The sequence below is a fragment of the Lytechinus pictus genome, unplaced genomic scaffold (assembly GCF_037042905.1).
Source record: "Lytechinus pictus isolate F3 Inbred unplaced genomic scaffold, Lp3.0 scaffold_19, whole genome shotgun sequence".
Taxonomy (NCBI): Eukaryota; Metazoa; Echinodermata; class Echinoidea; order Temnopleuroida; family Toxopneustidae; genus Lytechinus; species Lytechinus pictus.
This window is the reverse complement of record NW_026974140.1, coordinates 7030766-7051481: the sequence shown is the minus strand read 5'-3', so window position 1 is coordinate 7051481 and position 20716 is coordinate 7030766. Positions and strand designations below refer to the sequence as shown.

Below are 20716 nucleotides of genomic sequence, written 5' to 3'. Positions count from 1 at the left end.
TCTCCATATTCCACCTTTTTCTATCTATCTATATATCTATCTATCTATCTATCTATCTATCTATCTATCTATCTATCTATCTATCTATCTATCTATCTATCTATCTATCTATCTATCTATCTATCTATCTATCTATCTATCTATCTATCTACCTATCTATCTATCTATCTATCTATCTATCTATCTATCTATCTATCTATCTATCTACCTATCTATCTATGTATCTATGTATGTATGTATGTATGTAGGTATGTATCTATCTTTCTATATATCTATCTATATATCTATGTATCTATGTATCTATCTATCTATCTATCTATCTATCTATCTATCTATCTATCTATCTATCTATCTATCTATCTATCTATCTATCTATCTATCTATCTATCTATCTATATATCTATATATATATCTACATATCTATGTATGTATGTATCTATCTATCTATCCATGTATCTATATATCTATCTATCTATGTATCTATCTATCTATCTATCTATCTATCTATCTATCTATCTATCTATGTATGTGTGTATGTATCTATCTATCTATGTATGTATGTATGTATGTATCTATCTATCTATCTATGTATCTATATACCTATGTATGTATATATATATCTATGTATGTATGTATGTATGTATGTATGTGTGTATGTATGTATGTATGTATGTATCTATCTATCTATCTATCTATCTATTTATCTATCACTCTACCTTCCCATAAGTCTCACTTCATCAATACTTCCAACCTCATTATCCCACTCTCTTCCTTGGTCTCCCCGAATCTATTCGTCTACCACTTCTTCTTCTTCCCTCTCTTCAATTGGTGAGTTAGTGGAGATAGAAAAGAATTTGCATTGGCCCGCCCATCTTCAATTTAAATATGTAAAATAATGATTTTTGGGGGAATCATGAACATAATTAATTACTAGGAAAGTTTTTTGAGGACATTAACTTATGATATAATAGCAGGAGCGGATCCAGCTTTTTATAAAGGGGGGGTTGGGGTGGTATGCGAGGGAGCGTAGCGACCGAGTCCAAGCGAGCGGAGCGAGCGAGGGGAGAGGGTGTGGGAGGGGGGTGTCCCCCCTCCCACAGTAGGGAACATTTTTGAAAATCTGTGTGTGAAAATAAAATTACAAGTTTAAAAAAAAAGATAAGATTTAAAAAAATGGTCCCCGGATTTTTTTTTTTGGGGGGTTGCAACCCCCCCAACCCCCCTCTAGATCCGCTTCTGAATAGGTCGTCTATATTAAAAATATAAAGCACTGCGGTAATATATTTAACTTTCTGTTTGAAACTTATGGTAATAAGAATAAAAGAGTTATTTTATACACATCAGAACTCAAGAATATCTTTTCTTTTTAACATATTAGATTAATAGTGTTGGCCCCACACGTTGGATTATATCCATCTCCATATATCGACCATCATGGATTAACAGTATGATAAAAATAATTCAACAAGGCAAGTTAGCTCTGGGAGTTAATTTATTACCAACAACAATCAATTCTACTTACAAGTCGCTCGGCACTAAAGGCCTAAGTGTTACAGACCCAAATCAATGTCGGCATGTTAAGCTTCTCGATTTCAAGAGGTAATATAGTACATTGTTATAATATGTCTATTTACAAAAACACAATGTATGATCGCACTTTTCACTTACTTCAAATCACTTTCATACAAATCATCATTGTCTAATATTAAATAATAGAAATGTGTGACGATATACAAACAACACTTGGTCGTTTATTCCCGTGCCAAAGACAATTACAATCTCACTGAATCTGTCTTTACCTACACGACAGAAGCTATCGCATTTGTACGGGACCTTAAAGTATAGTTTTGTTCATAAAAAAAACTACACGAAATGAAGCATAATAATGAATAGCACTCCATAGTTTGATGCCTTAGTGACGGTGATTGAAAATGTAAAAATTGGTGAAATGGAAGAAAATAAATGTTTGAATGGAATTGAATTGATATATGGATATACATTTACATACACAGTAACCATGGTAACTATATTATTTGATTCTCATCTTCACCAAATTTCAAATTCTTCTTGGGATGCGGGATTTGACATGATAGAGAGAATACTGATACATCCAAGAAACAGGGCTGTCATCATGAGAATGAGTAAAACCCGATCAAGAATGAGACACAGATCTATCCATTGCTGCTGGATGGCAGACAGTGCTTCTTTCTTCCGAGAAATGTTTACCAGTCTGCGAATGTAGTTGCTAATGCGCATGATCGATGACCCCATGCTGTCGTCATTGGTCTGCAGGAATGAGGAAAAAAGTTGACAGAAATTAAAAAAAATGAATAAAACAGAAAATACACAACATCTCCCAATTAAAAAAAAACAATAAAAAACACGAATCGTTTACCTTACAGCCACTGCTGGAAGTGCACCACTAACAATGCTCACACTTTGATCTAAAACGTTACCCTAAGATCATGGTATTCAATGTCTAAATGAGTTTGTAATTATTAATATGTAGGCAAAATTTTCAACATATTATTTTAACAGTTCTACCAATTTTTCTTTTTTTTTCCTTTTTTTAAGTAATGTTTTATTTCTCTAAAAAAAAAACATATTACAATCAACAAATCATTTTCATTTTCCATAAAAAGAAATATACCATTGATAATTGTTCAAACATAATGAACATGCAACATAATTTAACTGAAGGTCTGAGAGAAGTTTAATCTGTCTTAAAAAATAAAGAGAGAGAAGATCAGATATCAATATCGGGATTTAATCACTGAAAATTGCTCCATGAAGTTCATCGATTCATCCGTCATAATAGAACCTCCGATTTGTGATGGTTATAATGGTAATGAATACCTTTGTTGTATGTCTTTCGGTATCGTGAAAGGTTACTATAATATTGCCATTGTGATACATCCATGGTAAGTTTTATAATGATGAAGATGCTCAGTCACGTGGCCATCATGTGACCATGACTTACCTCACTACCATAGTCCGAATCCTCGCTGGAATGCTTCTCCTTGATTTCTGGCACGGCAACGTCTTCGGGGCTCATATCAAGCTTCTGCAGAAGACTCTCTCCAATCGCCTTGGTCTCCATCGATGTCTTTCGATTGTCGAACTCGAATGGGTCACTCGTCTTGTGGTCTTGTGCGTCGTGGTCGATGACTTCGAGCATGGAACCTTCGTCATCGATGTATTCGTGACGCCAACCATTGAGCCGAAGGAGTTGAGCGGCTTTGTCGAGGATGAGCCACCGGGCCCATGCAGGCGGAGGATAGGGTAAGTGAAGATGGTAAAGACGGAGAATGATTACGGAGATGGCCGTCTCGATTCCCATGATTGCGATGATGGTTGAAAACAGCTTACCTGCGGGAATAGATGGAAATGAGTGGGAATCAAAGAATAGGATAAAACAACAACAGCAATGGTGGTCTATTTAGGCCCATTTTGATGATTTTCAATTTTCAAATGTAAAAAAAAAAACACGATCATTGCAAATATTAATAAACTATTTAGCTTTTTGTCAGAGGAAAAGGTTTTATATCTGTTCAGTTATTAGGGCATATTTTTAAGATCAGAACTAGGAAATGTACTTAAGAAAAAAAGAAGATATTTGACGGTAGGATCTGAAACAAAATTCCTCAATCACTCACCAAGGTAGGAAATCGATTCCGAGGTCGGCGGCAGGAGCTGTGCTCCCAGAAGGAGAAAGAAGACGAGAGACAGTAGGCTGGTGATGTTGAGACCCACTTTCTCTCCCGAGTCTGGAGGGAGGTAGAAACTCAACAACGATACCAGAGACATGAAGACCGATGGGAAGAGGAGGTTGAAGACGTAGAAAAGTGACTTCCGTTTGAGGTTGATATAATAGGTGACATCCGAGTATGGGATCGGGCAACAACCGTACTTGATGAGATTCTCTACAACGGGCATCCCCTGAAGTTGCCACTGGCCATTCGGACTCAGCTGTGAGAAGTCACCAGAGTCTGAAAGTAGTTTGAGGCATTAGTACGAATAATTAATGAGTATGTTTTTTTTTTTACATAGCCAAAAGGATAGTGAAACAGTCATGACACAGTTAACGAAACCCGTGTTGTTTTCAAAATGCCTTCTGTGCAGGGGGTTGGGTGTCCTATCAGGATTATGATGAGAAAGAAGTCTTAAAACCAAACGTTTTAGGAACATCAATCGGGTATCAATGGAGACAATGTTGAAAATATATCGGGATATCAAGAGAAGTAAAAATACGTCTTGATTTGAAGGGGTGTTGCGAGTTAGCCCTGAGCTCAATTCCACTGTATTGTTTGAAATTCATCACATTATTTTGTATACTTATTTTCGATAACTTACCTGATTGTTTCTTCATGATAACCTCGTTGCCGAGATAGGCCCAAGGGCCGAATTTGAGTTTACAGCTGTGTTGATCGAAGGGGAAGTACTCGACGCTTAGACTGCAGGAGCTCTTGAAGATAGCAGGTGCTTGCCAGAAAACGGTTCCATTGTAGAAGATCTTGGCATTGGTGAGCATGACGTCATTCCCCAGCTCCTTTTCGACGTCCGCACTGGAAGTTAAGAGCGTTAGATATGTATGAAAGCGACAAGCGGGGATTGAATATGTTGCAGAAGGGGAATGAAGGCAGAATAGAAGGGAAAGATCGCCAGAGAGAGAGAGAAGGGGGGGGGGGGGGTATGGAGAGCAAGATTGAGGGTGGGGTAGGGGAAAGGGCACAATAGAACAAAAATAAGACAAAAAGGACGATATCAAAATTGATATCTAAAAGTCAAGCATTCATATCAACCAAATGACTGAAGACTAACTAAAATATGTTACCTTTCGTAGAGCACTGTATCCGGTATCCAGATCATTGTGGTAGGAATATGAACAGCGGTTATGTTGTCGTATTCATCAGGATTCCATGTTAGATATTCATCTATCCAGCTCTATGAAACACATAATAATAAGTGAAGGAATCAGGAAACAAAACAACTCAGACAACCAAGAAAAATAGAATACACTATTACCGCGTAACAATTTATCCGATTTTAAAAGGACGCAGGCACACACTGTTCCGTATTATATACATTTTCTTTTTTTTACGTCAAGGTACATTGATCATTCAGACATTCCTTTAATGTTATTTTTTAAAACCTCGCATGATATAAGTGGTTGTGCAATACATAAAAGGGGGCTTCAAATTCTTGGAAACTCCGCGGAGTTCAATACTAAAAGTAAAGAAAAGGTTAGAATGTCATCAACACCATTAAACAGATCATTTGTGTTACGAGAAGTAAAGAAAAGTCATTCTTATTATGAAACCACTAGATAACACTGATTATTTACATACATTGTATACTTCCTGGCATCATTTTCTCTGTGTACATAAAAATAAAGATCTCTTGTTAGGGCTGGGCTTATGGTTAAAAATACACTTAGTTCTCACAGTCATCTTGTTTTAAGAAAAAAATACAAATGGTTACCTGTTCGAGCCACATCGCTGTGATCAAAATCTGGTTCCGTTCGTCCTGTTCAATTAAAAGAGAAATGAACTTATTCAGGATAAAAGTTAAAGGGGGAGAGATGAAGAAAGAAAGAAAGAGAGTGAGAGGGGCATGGATATGGAGTGCAGGAGTAAAAGTAAAATCTTACAATCATTCGCCAAGCCACGTTTGGCAGTCGATTAACTACTTGTTCACCCATGATTCAAGTTAATACGGAAATTCTACTGATACAGGATACGACGAAAAATAAACGATAGTGCCCAACATAATCAAGTATTTATTCATTTATTAAAACTTAATTATCCAGGATTACAAGATTAGTTTAATAATTCTTAAGCATCACGGTCACGGTATTAATATAACAAATAATCTGTGTCTCTGAATTTATTGTATGTATGCTATTTTTATCTTATGACCTTTATTATGATGTTGTAGTTGTCGCACGATTTATTCACATTAACAAATATTAATTACCATTTGAAGAATTCTTGACAATCTCATATGATAATATACATAGATGATAGTGGATTCATTGAAGACTGGTCGCACGTAACGGCTGTATTGTGACAGGAGGTTTCTGATCAGACGGGTTTCCGTGTTGAAAGACGGCCTCGTCGTCCTGGTCGAATTCGACATCGTCATCATCATCTCGGCATCACTAACTATTTGAACAACATGTATAAATGTAAACGGAAAGTTAATATCTCTGCAAATAATCACGACTTGATCTTGATTTAATTGAAAATCATTTATAAACCTACCGTGTTCACGACGGGAGTTTGACATTTTTCCCGGTAACATAGACAAAGGGGCATGCTAATAATTTTAATTAATCGTTCCATAATAGCAACCATACGGAAGCTTTAAAGTACCATCTACTTGATGAGATATGGAGATATTCAGATATGGAGATATTCAGATATACATATCGATTCGATAAGTTATCATGTCGAATTGGCAAGATACGTAATCTTGCAAAGTCGACTTATCAGAGGTTTCATGTCGTTTTGCTTTTTATAAGACGACTTGGCAGCATAACGTATCTCACTATCACGTAAAGAAGATGGAACTTTAAAGACCCAGACCGGGTCAAACGTGAAATTGACAAGAGTTATCGAAAGCTTATATACTACTTAACAAAGAAATGTAAGCTTTATGCGTTTTCACCAGTTGGGTATTTTGCTTAAGAATAACTCTAATTATCGGGCTTCGATAATAGGCTTACACCGGCCTCGAGACCATGACGTAATGTTGTGTTATAAGCATTGGAGCTATTATTATTATTATTATTATTATTACTATTATTATTCTTAAGCAAAATACTAAGCTGTCAAGCGGTAAAAGTTCATAAACCTTGTATTTCTGTATTAAGTAGTTTATAGGCTTTCGATTGGTATATGATTTGTCAATTTCACTTTTGGGTCCGGTCTGGGTCTTAAACGTTTCTGTGCATTCATAAGGAAGCATGATAATCAGTCTATATTAAAAAAGGATAAACATGATAAATGGTCGAAATCATATTGCACGTTTTGGGGGTTAACCACGATATATGCCATTAACATTGTGGGATGCCATATATCTTATACATTTCTACGCCATATTGAATATCTTTTTTGAAGTAAGTTACACCGATAATTCTCATCATTCATAATAATAAGATATAGTATACATTATTGACGCTTGTTAGTAAGACAATCATTTTGTTTAGGAAAATATGATTACGTAGTAATCTCATGTACATGTATAGCCTTATGCGTCTATTGCCAGGAGTGAAATACAATTTTTTTTGTTGGGGGGGGGGGGGCGTTCGAAATGTTACCATCGTATTTCTACACCCTTGTCATTGTAAGAGAAATGAAACATATATTATAGTATATAATTTTCATAAAAATAAGAACATCCAACACTGTTACTGATCAAACTTTTAAAGGTGACAGCGTCAACAATAGGCAATTCAAAATAAAACTTACCCTTTAACGTGAAGCCGAATATGATCGCAGATATCAAAAGAACACATCTTAATCTAAAAACATCCATCTTCATATTATTTAGCTTCTATTAAAGTCTCATAAATTTAGGGTTAATTTCTTCACTCCCGTTAGAATGAGTTGCTAACACGTAGTTCTGTCCAGAAAAAGTAAACACCAAAACAATTTTATTCGTGTCGTGTTGCGGTCGCCAAAATAAGCGCAAAGAGGCCCACGGAGCGAAAACCATAGCACAGATTTTAATTTTCGATCGGTTTGGAAGACATACCAACGGGCGTCATTATAACAATCATTTTTACGACCAATATTGTAGGCTCGATAGTTACGTAACGCCAATCAATGCGATGCTTTTAGCGCATTACATATCTTCGATTGCATTAAACAGATATACTTAGCAATTAATTAACTACTCGAGATTCGTGTTCTCTTTTAAAGCCCTTAAAAGTGCTTTCATGCAGTGATTTGTTACATTCACCCCTAGCCTTCGACGCAATTATAGCTCTGATGGAAATCTGCACATACATAAATCTCGTTCTCCATCCTAAACCCAAATCTTCATCCTCATATTATATTGAATGAAAGCAAAATCATGAAATACATTCATTTTTCACAATGAATTTATTGCGTTCTTGTTAGATCCTTTGAAAAGTTTGTTCTCATTCTGAAATGGAAACTTGTAATAGTAATTGAACATGCATGTTTAAATGATACACAAATCCAGCTCAAATGTATTTTCATTTTGATTAAAATCTTTATTTGAATGAGGTCTGAAATGCTGACTGATCCGTCAAATTACGTAACATCATTATGGCTATATGATGGAAATTTGAAAACTTTGTTTTTACATGAACATAAATTTACTCTTATTGCATCAGACAACAATCACAAAGGAGTATCATTTTTATTGTGTCTTTGGAATTTGATGGGTAACTTCGGGACGCAGAGGAAAATCGCTGCAAACATAAGTTCATAATGATGATATTATGAGATATTGCATGCTCTCTTAATAACAAATGACATGATTTGTATAATTATCAACACCATTTTGTATGCTTTAGTCAGATCTAACATTTAACACACTTTACACATTAGCATATTGAAAATAATCCGAGGCCTGCGCCTCAGTTGGTTTCGTAAGGTTTGGATTTGGCTGTGGATGTTGGTCGGACCGAGAGATGGCAGCATATACTTTTGGGAAAGTTCGATATAAATTCATGATAATCATCTACTCAGTGCGTTTTTATTCAGTCAGAGCATGAAAAAAAAGTGATTGCCTAGTTAAGCATTACGCGATTCAATATAGCAGCCGTGCTGACTTTGAAAACTACTGTAAAATGAATATTCACAAAAAAAACACCATTAATATAATGACAAAATACTACGTTCATTGACCCTAAATGATATTTGACATTGATCATGTGACCTAAGACTTGTCAGTGATACTTGATAACCCCTATGTCCACATTTCATAAACTATATCCATAAACTTTGAATGTTATGCCAGACATTTAATAATTATCTCCAAAATGGCCAAAGTTCGTTAACCTTAAATTACCTTTGACTTTGGTTCATGTGACCTGAAACTCGCACATGATGTTCAGTGATACTTGATTACTCTTATGTCCAAGTTTTATAAATCAGATCCATAAACTTTCGAAGTTAAGATGGTAATTCAACAAATACCTCCAACTTGGTCAAATTTCATTGACCGAAAATGACCTTTGACCTTAATAATGTGACTTGAAACTCGGGCAGGATGTGTACTAATTACCCTTATGGTTAAGTTTCATGAACTACGTCCATATACTTGCAAAGTTATGACGAAATTTCAAAAACGTAACTTTAGGTTAAGATTTTGATGTTGATTCCCCCAACATGGTCTAAGTTCAGTGACCCTAAATGACCTTTGACCTACGTCGCGTGACTTGAAACTCAGGCAGGATATTCAGAAATACTTGATTAACTTTATGTCTAAGTTTCATGAACTAGGTTCATATAATTTTTAAGTTATCCTGTCATTTCAAAAACTTAACCTTCGTTTAAGATTTGACGTTGACGCCGCCGCCGCCAACGGAAAAGCGGCGCCTATAGTCTCACTCTGCTATGCAGATGAGACAAAAAGTGGCGAATCATATAGATACATCTTTGCACTTCCAATTAATAATTAGAATGAGGATTATTAATTCTTTGTATTATGTGGAGAGGGGTAAATTGGAAACCTTTACGATTAATTGGCAATGATTCAAATACTTAATAACATTTGATAAAGTCTTGGGACGTTGAGGTTAGGGTCTTTCCTATCATGCCTATTGTAATGAAAAAAATATGAAAATCGAGAAAACACATTCGAAGAGGAATCATCTGAGAATCCTGAAGCATTTTATGTCTTATGTAGACCTATACCTTGTAATTAATGAGGACCCAGAAATAACCATTGAGATCCGATAGAAAAAAAAATAACACAATCAAAGAAACACAAGACAATTCATCAAGCATGATCACGTCTTTATTGCTTCATAAAAAGTGTGGGTTATTCAGGGAACCATACACGTTTAACCACCTAAAAAGTTCACTCTACAGGTTACCATTATTATCACGCCAGAAGGAATTTGTTACGATACCTTCCTACGTCAACTCTGCGTCAAGGTGCTGAAAGTACGCCAAGATGGCATTCTAATGATTACTTGGAAGCTATGCAACTGGGATGGAAACCTTAGAAATCATACAAATAATGCACAGGTCAGGGTGTGTTAATGGCGATATATTACTTTAAGTGTATTGTTCAATGACAAAAGCAGGAAACTTGCACAACAACGTAGATTCCAGAAATGCCTGCATCGCCACCAACATCACGAACTTTAATCTGTGCATTATTTGTTTTATAAAATGATGTGGTTATACGGCAGAATTGGTTACAAATCAGAACGAAATGATATATAGTAAACAATTAATTTCGTGACCTTTGATTGTACCATTATCCCCCCTCCCAGTAGGCATATAAAGCTATGTGCATATACCTCATCCCGTTTTTTTGTCCTTTTAACTTTCTTCTCTTTCTTTACCCCTGTCTTACTGTTTGTTTTATGAATGCACATTCATTTAAAAATGAACATGAATTCATATTTTCACATGAACATGAATGAATATACTAAATATAAACTCAATTTGTGTGATCATGAACAGGGGTTCTGCATTCAAGTACGATTCTGAAAATTTTTATTCTTTTGTTAATCAATTGAAATACAATTTACCCAAAATGTGCATATAATGTTGATGTTATTTAGGCAAAGAAGTAAATAATTTACAATCCCCATCACGATACGATTAATAAAAGATAAATATATCAAAACAATTTGAATATATCCTTAATAAGGTGAAACGTAAAAATATGGATACATAACATATTGAATATCATATCAAGTGTATTTACAACAGATTTACAAATACATGTATATATGTATTTTTCAAAACCACAATAGGAAATATACTGAATATTGTCACTGTATTAACATAATAGTGGCAAGCTTTTGAATTCTTAATAGTAAAGATGGGGCTGAAATAAATCAGAGCATGAAAAAGTTGATCAATATTACTCATTTTTATGTAATGTTAAGGAATTTGATGGTTCGTAGATTTCGGAGTAGACAATCATTTCAGTTTTTAATAAGCAATAATTTTCATTTTTATTAATGACTTTAACAAAGGCGGGAATACCTATGGAAAACCAAGATCTCTCTCTCCATAGCTTAATCGTATCAGCCTAATTTGATGCTCTTCATATTCCACTCTTTCGTCAAGTCATAACTCGATAAAGAGCTAACATCATTTCAGTTATATAAAATAAATGTATTCATAATGTATTAAAGTAGCAACACTGATATTTCAAGGTGGATTTGGTTCTTTGATTTTCTCTTACACATTCTAATATAACAATCATTGGTAGTTTAAAGTGATTGGTTAACATTGGTTTGACTTTTAAGAAATCTGAGCTAGAAGGTCACACTTGTCACCTGTATCTGTGATATGTTACAAAAATGAAGCCCAGAAAAAATTGCGTTCGAAAATAATTATTTAGTGCTTCAAAAATTGAAATATAAAGTGACCGAAAACACCATCTTAATTTCATCCCGTACACTTATGTGTACTATTTAGGCGTCTATAAGACGCCTATTTACAAAATCGGGGTTTGCCTTGTAGTTTTAGCTTTTCATTCTCAATAATGGTTGTTTTCAGGGTTTATTAGTTCTAACACATGCACTTGTACACATGTTTCATCTTGGTTTGAGAACTTTTTAAATCGGCTGCTCACAAAGTTAAACAATACCTTTAAAGTGCAATGAATTATTTTCAAGTTACATAATCAACTCATATATGCACCGATAAATATTTGATTCTATTCTCTAATTTATAAATTTGTACATCATACTAATATAAATTACTTTATTAATTCGTCAAGTGATTCATCAAGTTACAGATTTAGTCTAGTATCCGATTCCTTATCATTTAATAATCCCCATTTTTTAAGGATGGGGGTGGGTAGTATGTTGCATACTGAATTATTTCAAGAAGATAAAAATGAACACGTTTTGTGACTTTTCAGAGGAAGTTTCCTCTTTTAATCACAAATTAAAATTCGCGTCTGGTTATGGGGAAATGAGGTTAATGTATTTATACATAAAAGCTATTGAATTTTATTGCAAGCATATGGCATATTAAGCACTTAACCTTTTCAGTGTAGTGTATCCCTTAATGTTACATGGCCCCCATATTATCATAATCCCTTTCTAAGGTAGTTTCAAGGTAATTTACGATGGAAACAACAGCTTGTATACTATCTGTTAGATCACAATTTATATGGCGCGACTTTGAATCAATTACTCTATTAGCCTTTGTTGACTTTCATGAAGTCTGAAAATAATCCCCGTTTATCGAAGTTTCTTGACCCACTAAGTCAAGTTCTTTAACGATCATGAAACGGATGCTAATTTATAACACGTATTTTTATAATTGTCAAAGATATGAGTGTTGAACGGGTTTCGAGAAATAGTTCCTGACTATCTTTTTTTTTTAAATATTGAAATATCATTATCTTTGGTCTGACATATATATGACGTTTGATGGACAATATATCACTTTTCTATTGACACATTCTATCACTGAAATTGCGTTCCAACTCTTCAAGTACTAAGAGTAAGAATAAGGTAGAAATTCAAGGTCAACACGAGGTCCACCAATCAGATGCAAGGGTTTCAGTAGCTTGTAACAGTCATCAAAATACACCATGAAATACCTCCCTGTGTGCATGTTTCATGTATCGTCTTGCCAATGAGTTTAAAAGACAATCTTTCTCCCAGCAAAGCTGATGTAAGCAATTCAGTAGCTTATCGTAGTTATCAATGAAAACCAAACGCTCTCCTGCTTTTCACCAAATTTGTTTATACCCTTGCATTGGTCTTTTTACCTTGTTTATACTCATCAACATGTTCAACCACACGTCCTCATCAAGTCCTCAGTATCATACCCAGCATACTGGAAACAAGGTAAACTCGCACGGTGATCTTTATCAATTACCATACACTTCACATCAATCTTTTTGTCAGTATCATGACGTAAGTGATGACGTTTTATCAGCCCTGTCTCAACATTCAGAGTTTTAAATAGTCACACCGAACGCATATAGTAATTAAGTCCTCTTTGACGTAATACATGCAATATGTCAAACGGATGTCGATTTATCTGGCGATGACGTCACGACGTCGAGATACTGGTGTCGAGGAGGCATTGGTGTCGATGTCGGTGTCTTGTAGAAGTTGTAAAGTGGGGTGAATCCTAGTCCGCCGTACACGTACTCATTGTCCTCTTCATCTCTTATTTCATGGGCGCCATTAGCACATTGCTCGTATGTGTGAACTGGAATGACAAAAATAATAATGTTAAGAAAATAAATCTTGTTTTAAAAATATTTTCATCAAATTTTCTTGAGTCATCATTATTTTCACCATTATTAGATCTTGTGTTAATTACTCTTCCTGAACCATTTCTTCATTTTATATATTTGGTAATTTCCCTCTATTATAGATATTGTATTCCGTTTAAAGGTACATGTAAGGTAATTTAAAACAATTGTAATGTGTTAATATTATATAAAAAATAACAATACTGTAATTGATGTAATCTGCTTCATTTGAATTGATGTATACAAACGTTCATTCAGCTATTACTATTTCATTCTTTAATCATAAAACCCATATAAAGATGGACTTACGATCTTCAACGGATTTTCCCAAGTCAATATGAATATCTGCGATGGCAGTATCATATTGGTTGTCCATTGATCGACCGAAGAAGCTGCCCTCTAGCGGTTCCGTACCCACAGTGATCTCCAACATTAGATCAACATCGAAGGGCGTGGTAGCTACGTCGGCTGTGAACTAAAATCAAGATAATAAATTGGGATGCATTAATATTATAGTATAAGTTCATGACAACAGCAAAACAAAAAATTATATGATTTGCATGCATGGTTGTATGGTCCTTTGCACATCGAGTCTTCGAAAGTACTTTTGAAGTAATGCTCGCTTTTGTTTATGACATTATTCATTTTTATCAAATCCTAGTATAACAAATCTATACAAGAACCATAAAGACAACTTGCTTCATCATTCGGAAATTTCCAGTGATATCTTGAACAATGTTTATCGAAATTAGGAGAAATAACGTAATGGTAATACTCCAATACATTCCGTTAAAAAAATCAATTCAAATGACAACCGCAGAATTTATTGAAAACAAAAGAATACAAGGACGTCACTATCAATAGGTCAAAGAAAACACATAACAATAGATTGCAAATGAAATATTATACATACGAGTTTATACATTAAATTAATGGTGGTTGGAACCTTGAACCCTGAAATTGACACAAAAGATTAATGAGTGGTCTGATATAGATTCCAACCCATTATGTATACCATATAAATCACGTGATCATCTGGAATTGGCGTACAGTGACTCCCAACCGAATCGAATCATGTATTAGATTTCTATATTCTAGGCAGTTGTCATCGTACTATTGTTCACCCTCATGTACCTGTGTTGTGTTTTGTCGTGTTATTGTCTTTTGTCTCTAAATTTCACAATCCTGTATATAAGAATTTTTCCCCGTTTCGTTATCTTCATGTATTCCTTTACGTATATTTCAATATTCATTCTATCCTATCTTTTTGAGGGGTCCACATTGTACAAGCTTTGCTTTTCATTGGACCCCTCCTTTCTTCTCATGATATATAATTTAATTGATTTAATTATATTTAATTATATTGATTATATTGATTTAAATTTGACATGCATATTAATTTATATTTGAATCACTTATTGAATATGTATAACATTTATTCAATGTTGAATTTTATACATGCTTTTATTTAAATTGAATTATTTTATCTTGTATTTATTTGTATTATGTTGAAGAATGAAAAAAATAAATTGAATTGATCGATGGTAAAAAATAGTAGTTTTCGTTGTTCATGGCCACGGTCTTACAAAGAGTTACGATTGATCCAATCAAGAAATGCATCTGTACCAGGATTCTTTCTACAAGAAATCTCCTTAGTAAACAAAAAGAATCACACTGAATCTTCAAAAGAACGATGAATGGATAAAAATACATTATATCTAGCAAAATATTTTGAACAACGTTGCATTTTAGAAGTTGACGTTGCTGACCATCCATAGATGTGGTTGATCCGATCAATCGCAACTCTTTCTATCATTATTGTTTATTATCACTTTTATCATTTTTGTTATTATCATTATCATTTATTATTATTATTTATTGCTTACATTATCATTATTGTTTATTGCTTACCGAAAACATCAATCTATTTACTCTGTATGGTTATATTGCTTACATTTTATATTCCCTTGTAAAGATTTGCATGGTTATTATTTCATATTTGTGTTATATGTTGAGTCGAAATGAAATAAAGGAAACTTGAAACTTTGTTAGAGGGAGCCCTGGAGTCGCCTTTGCCCCTGTGGCTGCAACATAAAGCATGTTTGACAACTTGATTTTCATACCTTAATATAATACTTGATATCAATGAAGCTGCACCCTTCTAGACCCGTAGCTGGTACAGGTGGTATCACGAGTGGTTTCTGCACCCATGTGGCTCTTGAATAGGAACCACACCCCTCAGAGCGTATAGCTTTGACTACGTGCGATGTTGTACGGAAACCAGGCGCACCCACACCTTCTCTCCTTGCACCGTAGTTCACGGACTAAATATCGTAAAATGATGAAAGTAAATAGATTTGGATTCATAAATTTAAAAAGGAATCCGTACTTACTTTCGAACTAAATTTCGCAACGTTTAGATGGGATACTGGCGTACAAATGGGAATCCTGGGGGCCATCCCCCCAAAAAAAATCATGATTAAGAGAGAAAAGAACGAAAAGATAAAAAGGGGTGAAATTTGAAGAAAAAAATATAATTATTATTTTAAAAAGATAATAACGTCAAAACTTGTGTTCTCTTGCCTCGCTCACTCGGAGCTGTTTTAAAATTTTGCCCCATACGTTTCGTCGGGCCCCCAGATAATTTTACAACAAAACAATGACAGTAGTATTATGTAATTGTTTTAACAGGAAATTTTCTGCAGTTTAACAGAACGGGTCCGTTAAAAAGGAAAACAAGTTTTATTACAGAAAATTTGTAAGGTTCCATACACAAAATACACATTTTCAGTAATTTTACGCAATGCGTGTAGGATTGCAGAGTGCAGTAAGATAAGATTACATGTGTTCTCGATACTCTGCTGCAGGAACTTCAGCTCAAATTTCCTAGCAGTGTAGGAACAAGACATGGACAGAAAGGAATGAACATAACGAGATAAAAGAAGGATAGTATCTTGAAAAAGAAGAATCAAGCTGAAAGACTACAAGTACATGTTTTCTTTCCGTATTTCCCATGCAGAGAAAATACATCATCAACATTCTCCTCTGAATAATTTGTATCACAGGAAATGTTGAATACAATTTTATCCTTAACGATTATTTAGTATCATTTCGGCATTCAATTCCATTTTCTTTTATCCAGTCTTTCATTACGTTTCGACAAGCTTTATAAATAAACCCCAGCCTGCGTTTACATCTACAGTTCCTAAGATTTTTAGATATAGTAGTTCTATTCTGTAATACTTTCGGAAAAAAAATAATTACACTTTAATCACCTGAATCAATTCGGCTTCTAACGTACAAACACTGCGTCGACTTTTGTTTTCCAGGTTCGCCGAAATGTACACAACTTCTCCAGGGACGTAGCATTTCTTATCCGTATGCGCAGACACGCTGATTGGTCCTGTTGCGCAGCACAAACAACATACTATTTTCTCATCTTCCGCGTATACTGGGCTCTGCAGGAGAGAAAGGTGAAGATGGGTGGTGAGAGAGAGACGGATTGAGAGAGGAGGAGGGGGGGGGGGGGGAGAGTGAGAGTGAGAAAAAAAAAGAATTATAATAAGAAAAAAAAACCTATCATGATATCACTGATCAGTGCTACCAAAAAAGGCGCACCAAAATATGAGTGCTAATAGTATAAATATAATTCATATTCATAATCAAGATAAGTTGGTCCGATATATTTCTCCTATTGTCGCACTTTTTTGCTCTTTCCTGTATTAGAATGCGTACAGGTGGGAGGCCCATTATTCATTGTATATCTCTGTGATATTAATTCATATTCTCTAAAATCCGATGAAACTTCTAAGACTCCCAGGTCCCATACATACATGTTGATACTATCAATATTTATTCATGAGGAAACTTATCCCTATAGGAATTAGATTGAATCTCTAATAATTTTGGATAAGACTTCTAAAGCCAGCAATGACTTTCATGATAATTTGATATGTCACCAGTTCAAAAGGAAACTATCTCCAGATAGAGATTGAAAATGGAATACGGGGAATACTGTTTAACGCAAATCCTTTAAATTAGCATTTAATGTACATAGTAAAATGTCTTTAAATATAATATTTCATCTAAATCTTATCTGTAGGCCCAGATTCATACTCGAAGTCCTATATAAAATAAATGATTAATACCATCCTCCTCCTTCTTCTTCTTTTTCTTCTTATTCTTCTTAATTCTTCTTCTTCTTCCTCTTCTTCTTCTTCTTCTTCCTCCCTTCTTCTTCTTCATCATCATAATCATCATTATCGTCACAAGCTTCTTCTTCTCTTCGTCTTTAACGTAATTTTCATTGTAAAATGATTTGTACGATATTTCTTTGCAACTACATGTATTATTTACATTATAAATTCTTTAAATAACATTTAAACCTAAGATATCGCTTTTCCTTCTCTTTCGTTACTCATTTTCTACTCATATCATTGGGGCTTGAAGTATACACAACATTCTAGTTGCATCAATGATAACAACAATACTACTGCTGCTGCTGCTGCTACTACTACTACTACTACTACTACTACTACTACTACTACTACTACTACTATTACTACTACTACTACTATTAATATTGATAATAATACTAATAATAAGAAGAAGGATGGTAATTACAATAATTCGTATAGTGCACTTTCTTTCTTTATTACATGATCAAGACGATTTAGAGCATTTTTAACTCCAAAATAACAACCTTAACAATGAATGAATAATTGGATGACTGTCAAACATCACTTTTATACAGGTAAGTATTTAGGAAGTCCAGTTAGCTACCCTGAAGGTGGTAGCTGTTATCAAACTCAAGGACAATACGAAAGACAAAAGACTGATTTTGAGACTATGCCTCATTCAATGCCATCAGATTTTTAAAGATACGGGTGATGTGGCTGCTTTACTGGACGACGTTACAATGCGCACATCTGCATTTTGTAGCATCTGTAGTTTTCATAGGAGATCTTCTGAAGGAGTTCTGTTAATGAAATGGAAAACAAAATGGGCCCTCCAACAGAGCCCTAGGGGAAAACGCATACCAATAACCTAGAAAGAGAGGTATATAGCACCCATCAGAACCAATGACTGCTAATGGGAGAAAAGAGAAGATTCAAGTTCAGCCATTGCAGTGCCTTACCTTAAATACCTTAACTATGTATAATGGTAGGTTTACTGTTTATTTTGAAGGAACCATGGTAACATGACTGAGCAGTCAATAATAATCATGCATTCCATAAATAATGACCAAGTACCAATAATGGTAAGTCTTAATAAAGCAGGGAACTTGATCTTACCATGCCGCTGGGGATCTTATTCAAGTCTACCGTTACGCCAGATATGGTGAACGCCCTCTTCGTAACGTGGTCAAACTTCCAAGGTCTGTCAATGACTGCACGGGCAAAGAACCGCGAGTAACCGAGGGTTCCTTCAAATGAACAAGGTAAGACGCGGGCAGGTAGCTGGAACTGGAAAGGAAATCGATGTTCACCGGCTTCGAGTGGAATCTGATGGTCGTCATTGTCTTCACAAGGTTCTGGGTAAAAATCATAGCAAAATATGAAAACTTAAGATGCTAATAATAAAACAGAAAGACAAGAAGATCTAATAATTCATTTTGCAGTAGATATTTTAGAAACAAGACAGTGTTGTTCATAAAGATAAATTTATCATGTATTCTTTTAAGCAAAAAACTGATTTTTAGTCGCTAAGCGACGATCCTGCATAATCATTTTCACACATAATATGTCATTGCTATAATGCACTTTAAAAACGATAGTGCAGATTTTAAAAAATAATGGCAAAGAATGTCAGAATCTACCTTTTCCAAATATTTGAACATTTTGGTCGAAGTAGCATTCTCCCGCCATGTATGGGATGGTCACCTTTGATTTGCCACGTGATTCGATCTCTGTCCAGTTGACCATCGCACGGCCAACAAAATGCATGTATATACCTGGACAAAGAGGAAAAAAGTAAATCGAAAGTTAAACAACACGACCAACAAAATGCATGTATATACCTGGAAAAAGAGGAAGAAAGGATATAGGTTTTAACATGTTTAATGTGAGCAGCTTTTAAAGAGTAATTATTACACCAGTTACCAAATAACTCACCATCACTGAGACAAAAAAAAAATGATCAGATTTGTGTAGATTGGAAAAGAGTCCGAGTAATGGCGTATTTGACTTCAACTGATGACATTCAAATTTGATAACAGGCTTCAGCTGTTCAACCTATATCCAACCTTTCCTAGAAGGAAATGCATTGGAATCGAATGTGTGTGGGTTCATGCATAGATTAACTCGGATGATATCACAGTACATGGAGCGTGTACTTCCCAGGGTCTCATTGTAACATGTATAATATATTGATGGGTAAATGCTACGGTGACATCGACGAAACTTGATCAAAGCTAGGACGTTATTTCCGTGGTACGGCATCATGATCATCCACGCGACTGTTGCCAAATGAGAGGTCACAATCACTTCACACCATAAATTAACCCTGTTCATACTGCCGGTTGATAGACCCGTTGACAGGGATCGTGCGCACCTCACAACCAAACTCACTTTTATTTTTTAAAGATGTATAAGGGTATCATAGATCATCAATTTGTCTTCTTTGCCATAAAGAAGGCTAAGATTTATATTGCTTCGAAACTTGCCAAGCGTGTGATATCTAAATATAGAATGGAGTGATTTCTAGTTATTTTCATCACGTTCAACCTTACTCCAAGATGTCAAATGTAATCAAGATTAGGCAAGATTCATCAACAGAAATGAGAGCGCATGGAGATTAGCATTTCAGTAGGTACTTCTAATTGCATATTACGTGCTATAACTCCATCAGTGAGGATAAAATAATGAATCATTTTACAGCTGTATTCTAATTTTATAAATCTGGTGGCCTATAGCAATGTTTTAAAATCGAATAATCTTGAATAAATACCGACATTTTTGTTCAATTTTGGCACAGATGGAATTCGAAATGCTTTAAGAAAGGACCAGGACTCAGAGCTGGACGCGTTGGATCCCGGGGAGTTAAGAATCTACGCGCGTGGCCATCACTGTCTTAGATCCTCTGCCCAGCATGATATGTATTAGGTCACCATGAGGTAAGAGTAGCAAGAGTTATCCATTTCAAGCGTGCCATGCATAACAGAGGCTTTTGAGGATTTGAGAAAAGGTGAACATCTTGTCATTCACTGAATTTAAAGGAGCTGTATACATCATTTAAAAATCGTGTTATTCATTATTTGATTATAATTTTC

At 34.9% G+C, this 20716-nt stretch overlaps 2 protein-coding genes across 2 annotated transcripts; both read right to left on the bottom strand.

Moving 5' to 3' along the window:
- Nucleotides 1-1474: 1474 nt before the first annotated feature.
- LOC129260000 (neuronal acetylcholine receptor subunit alpha-10-like) lies at nucleotides 1475-7990 on the bottom strand. Its single transcript, XM_054898099.2, has 8 exons — nucleotides 7473-7990; nucleotides 5977-6164; nucleotides 5482-5526; nucleotides 4835-4944; nucleotides 4354-4565; nucleotides 3657-3989; nucleotides 2981-3369; nucleotides 1475-2286 (listed from the first exon to the last, which is right to left on the bottom strand). Exons 1-8 carry the CDS (start codon nucleotides 7543-7545, stop codon nucleotides 2047-2049), a joined length of 1590 nt encoding a protein of 529 aa, XP_054754074.1. The 5' UTR covers nucleotides 7546-7990; the 3' UTR covers nucleotides 1475-2046.
- A 1988-nt stretch (nucleotides 7991-9978) lies between these two features.
- On the bottom strand, nucleotides 9979-19394 carry LOC129260001 (arrestin domain-containing protein 3-like). Its single transcript, XM_054898100.2, has 6 exons — nucleotides 19265-19394; nucleotides 18741-18979; nucleotides 16722-16904; nucleotides 15570-15770; nucleotides 13756-13921; nucleotides 9979-13400 (listed from the first exon to the last, which is right to left on the bottom strand). Exons 1-6 carry the CDS (start codon nucleotides 19389-19391, stop codon nucleotides 13207-13209), a joined length of 1110 nt encoding a protein of 369 aa, XP_054754075.2. The 5' UTR covers nucleotides 19392-19394; the 3' UTR covers nucleotides 9979-13206.
- Nucleotides 19395-20716: the final 1322 nt, after the last annotated feature.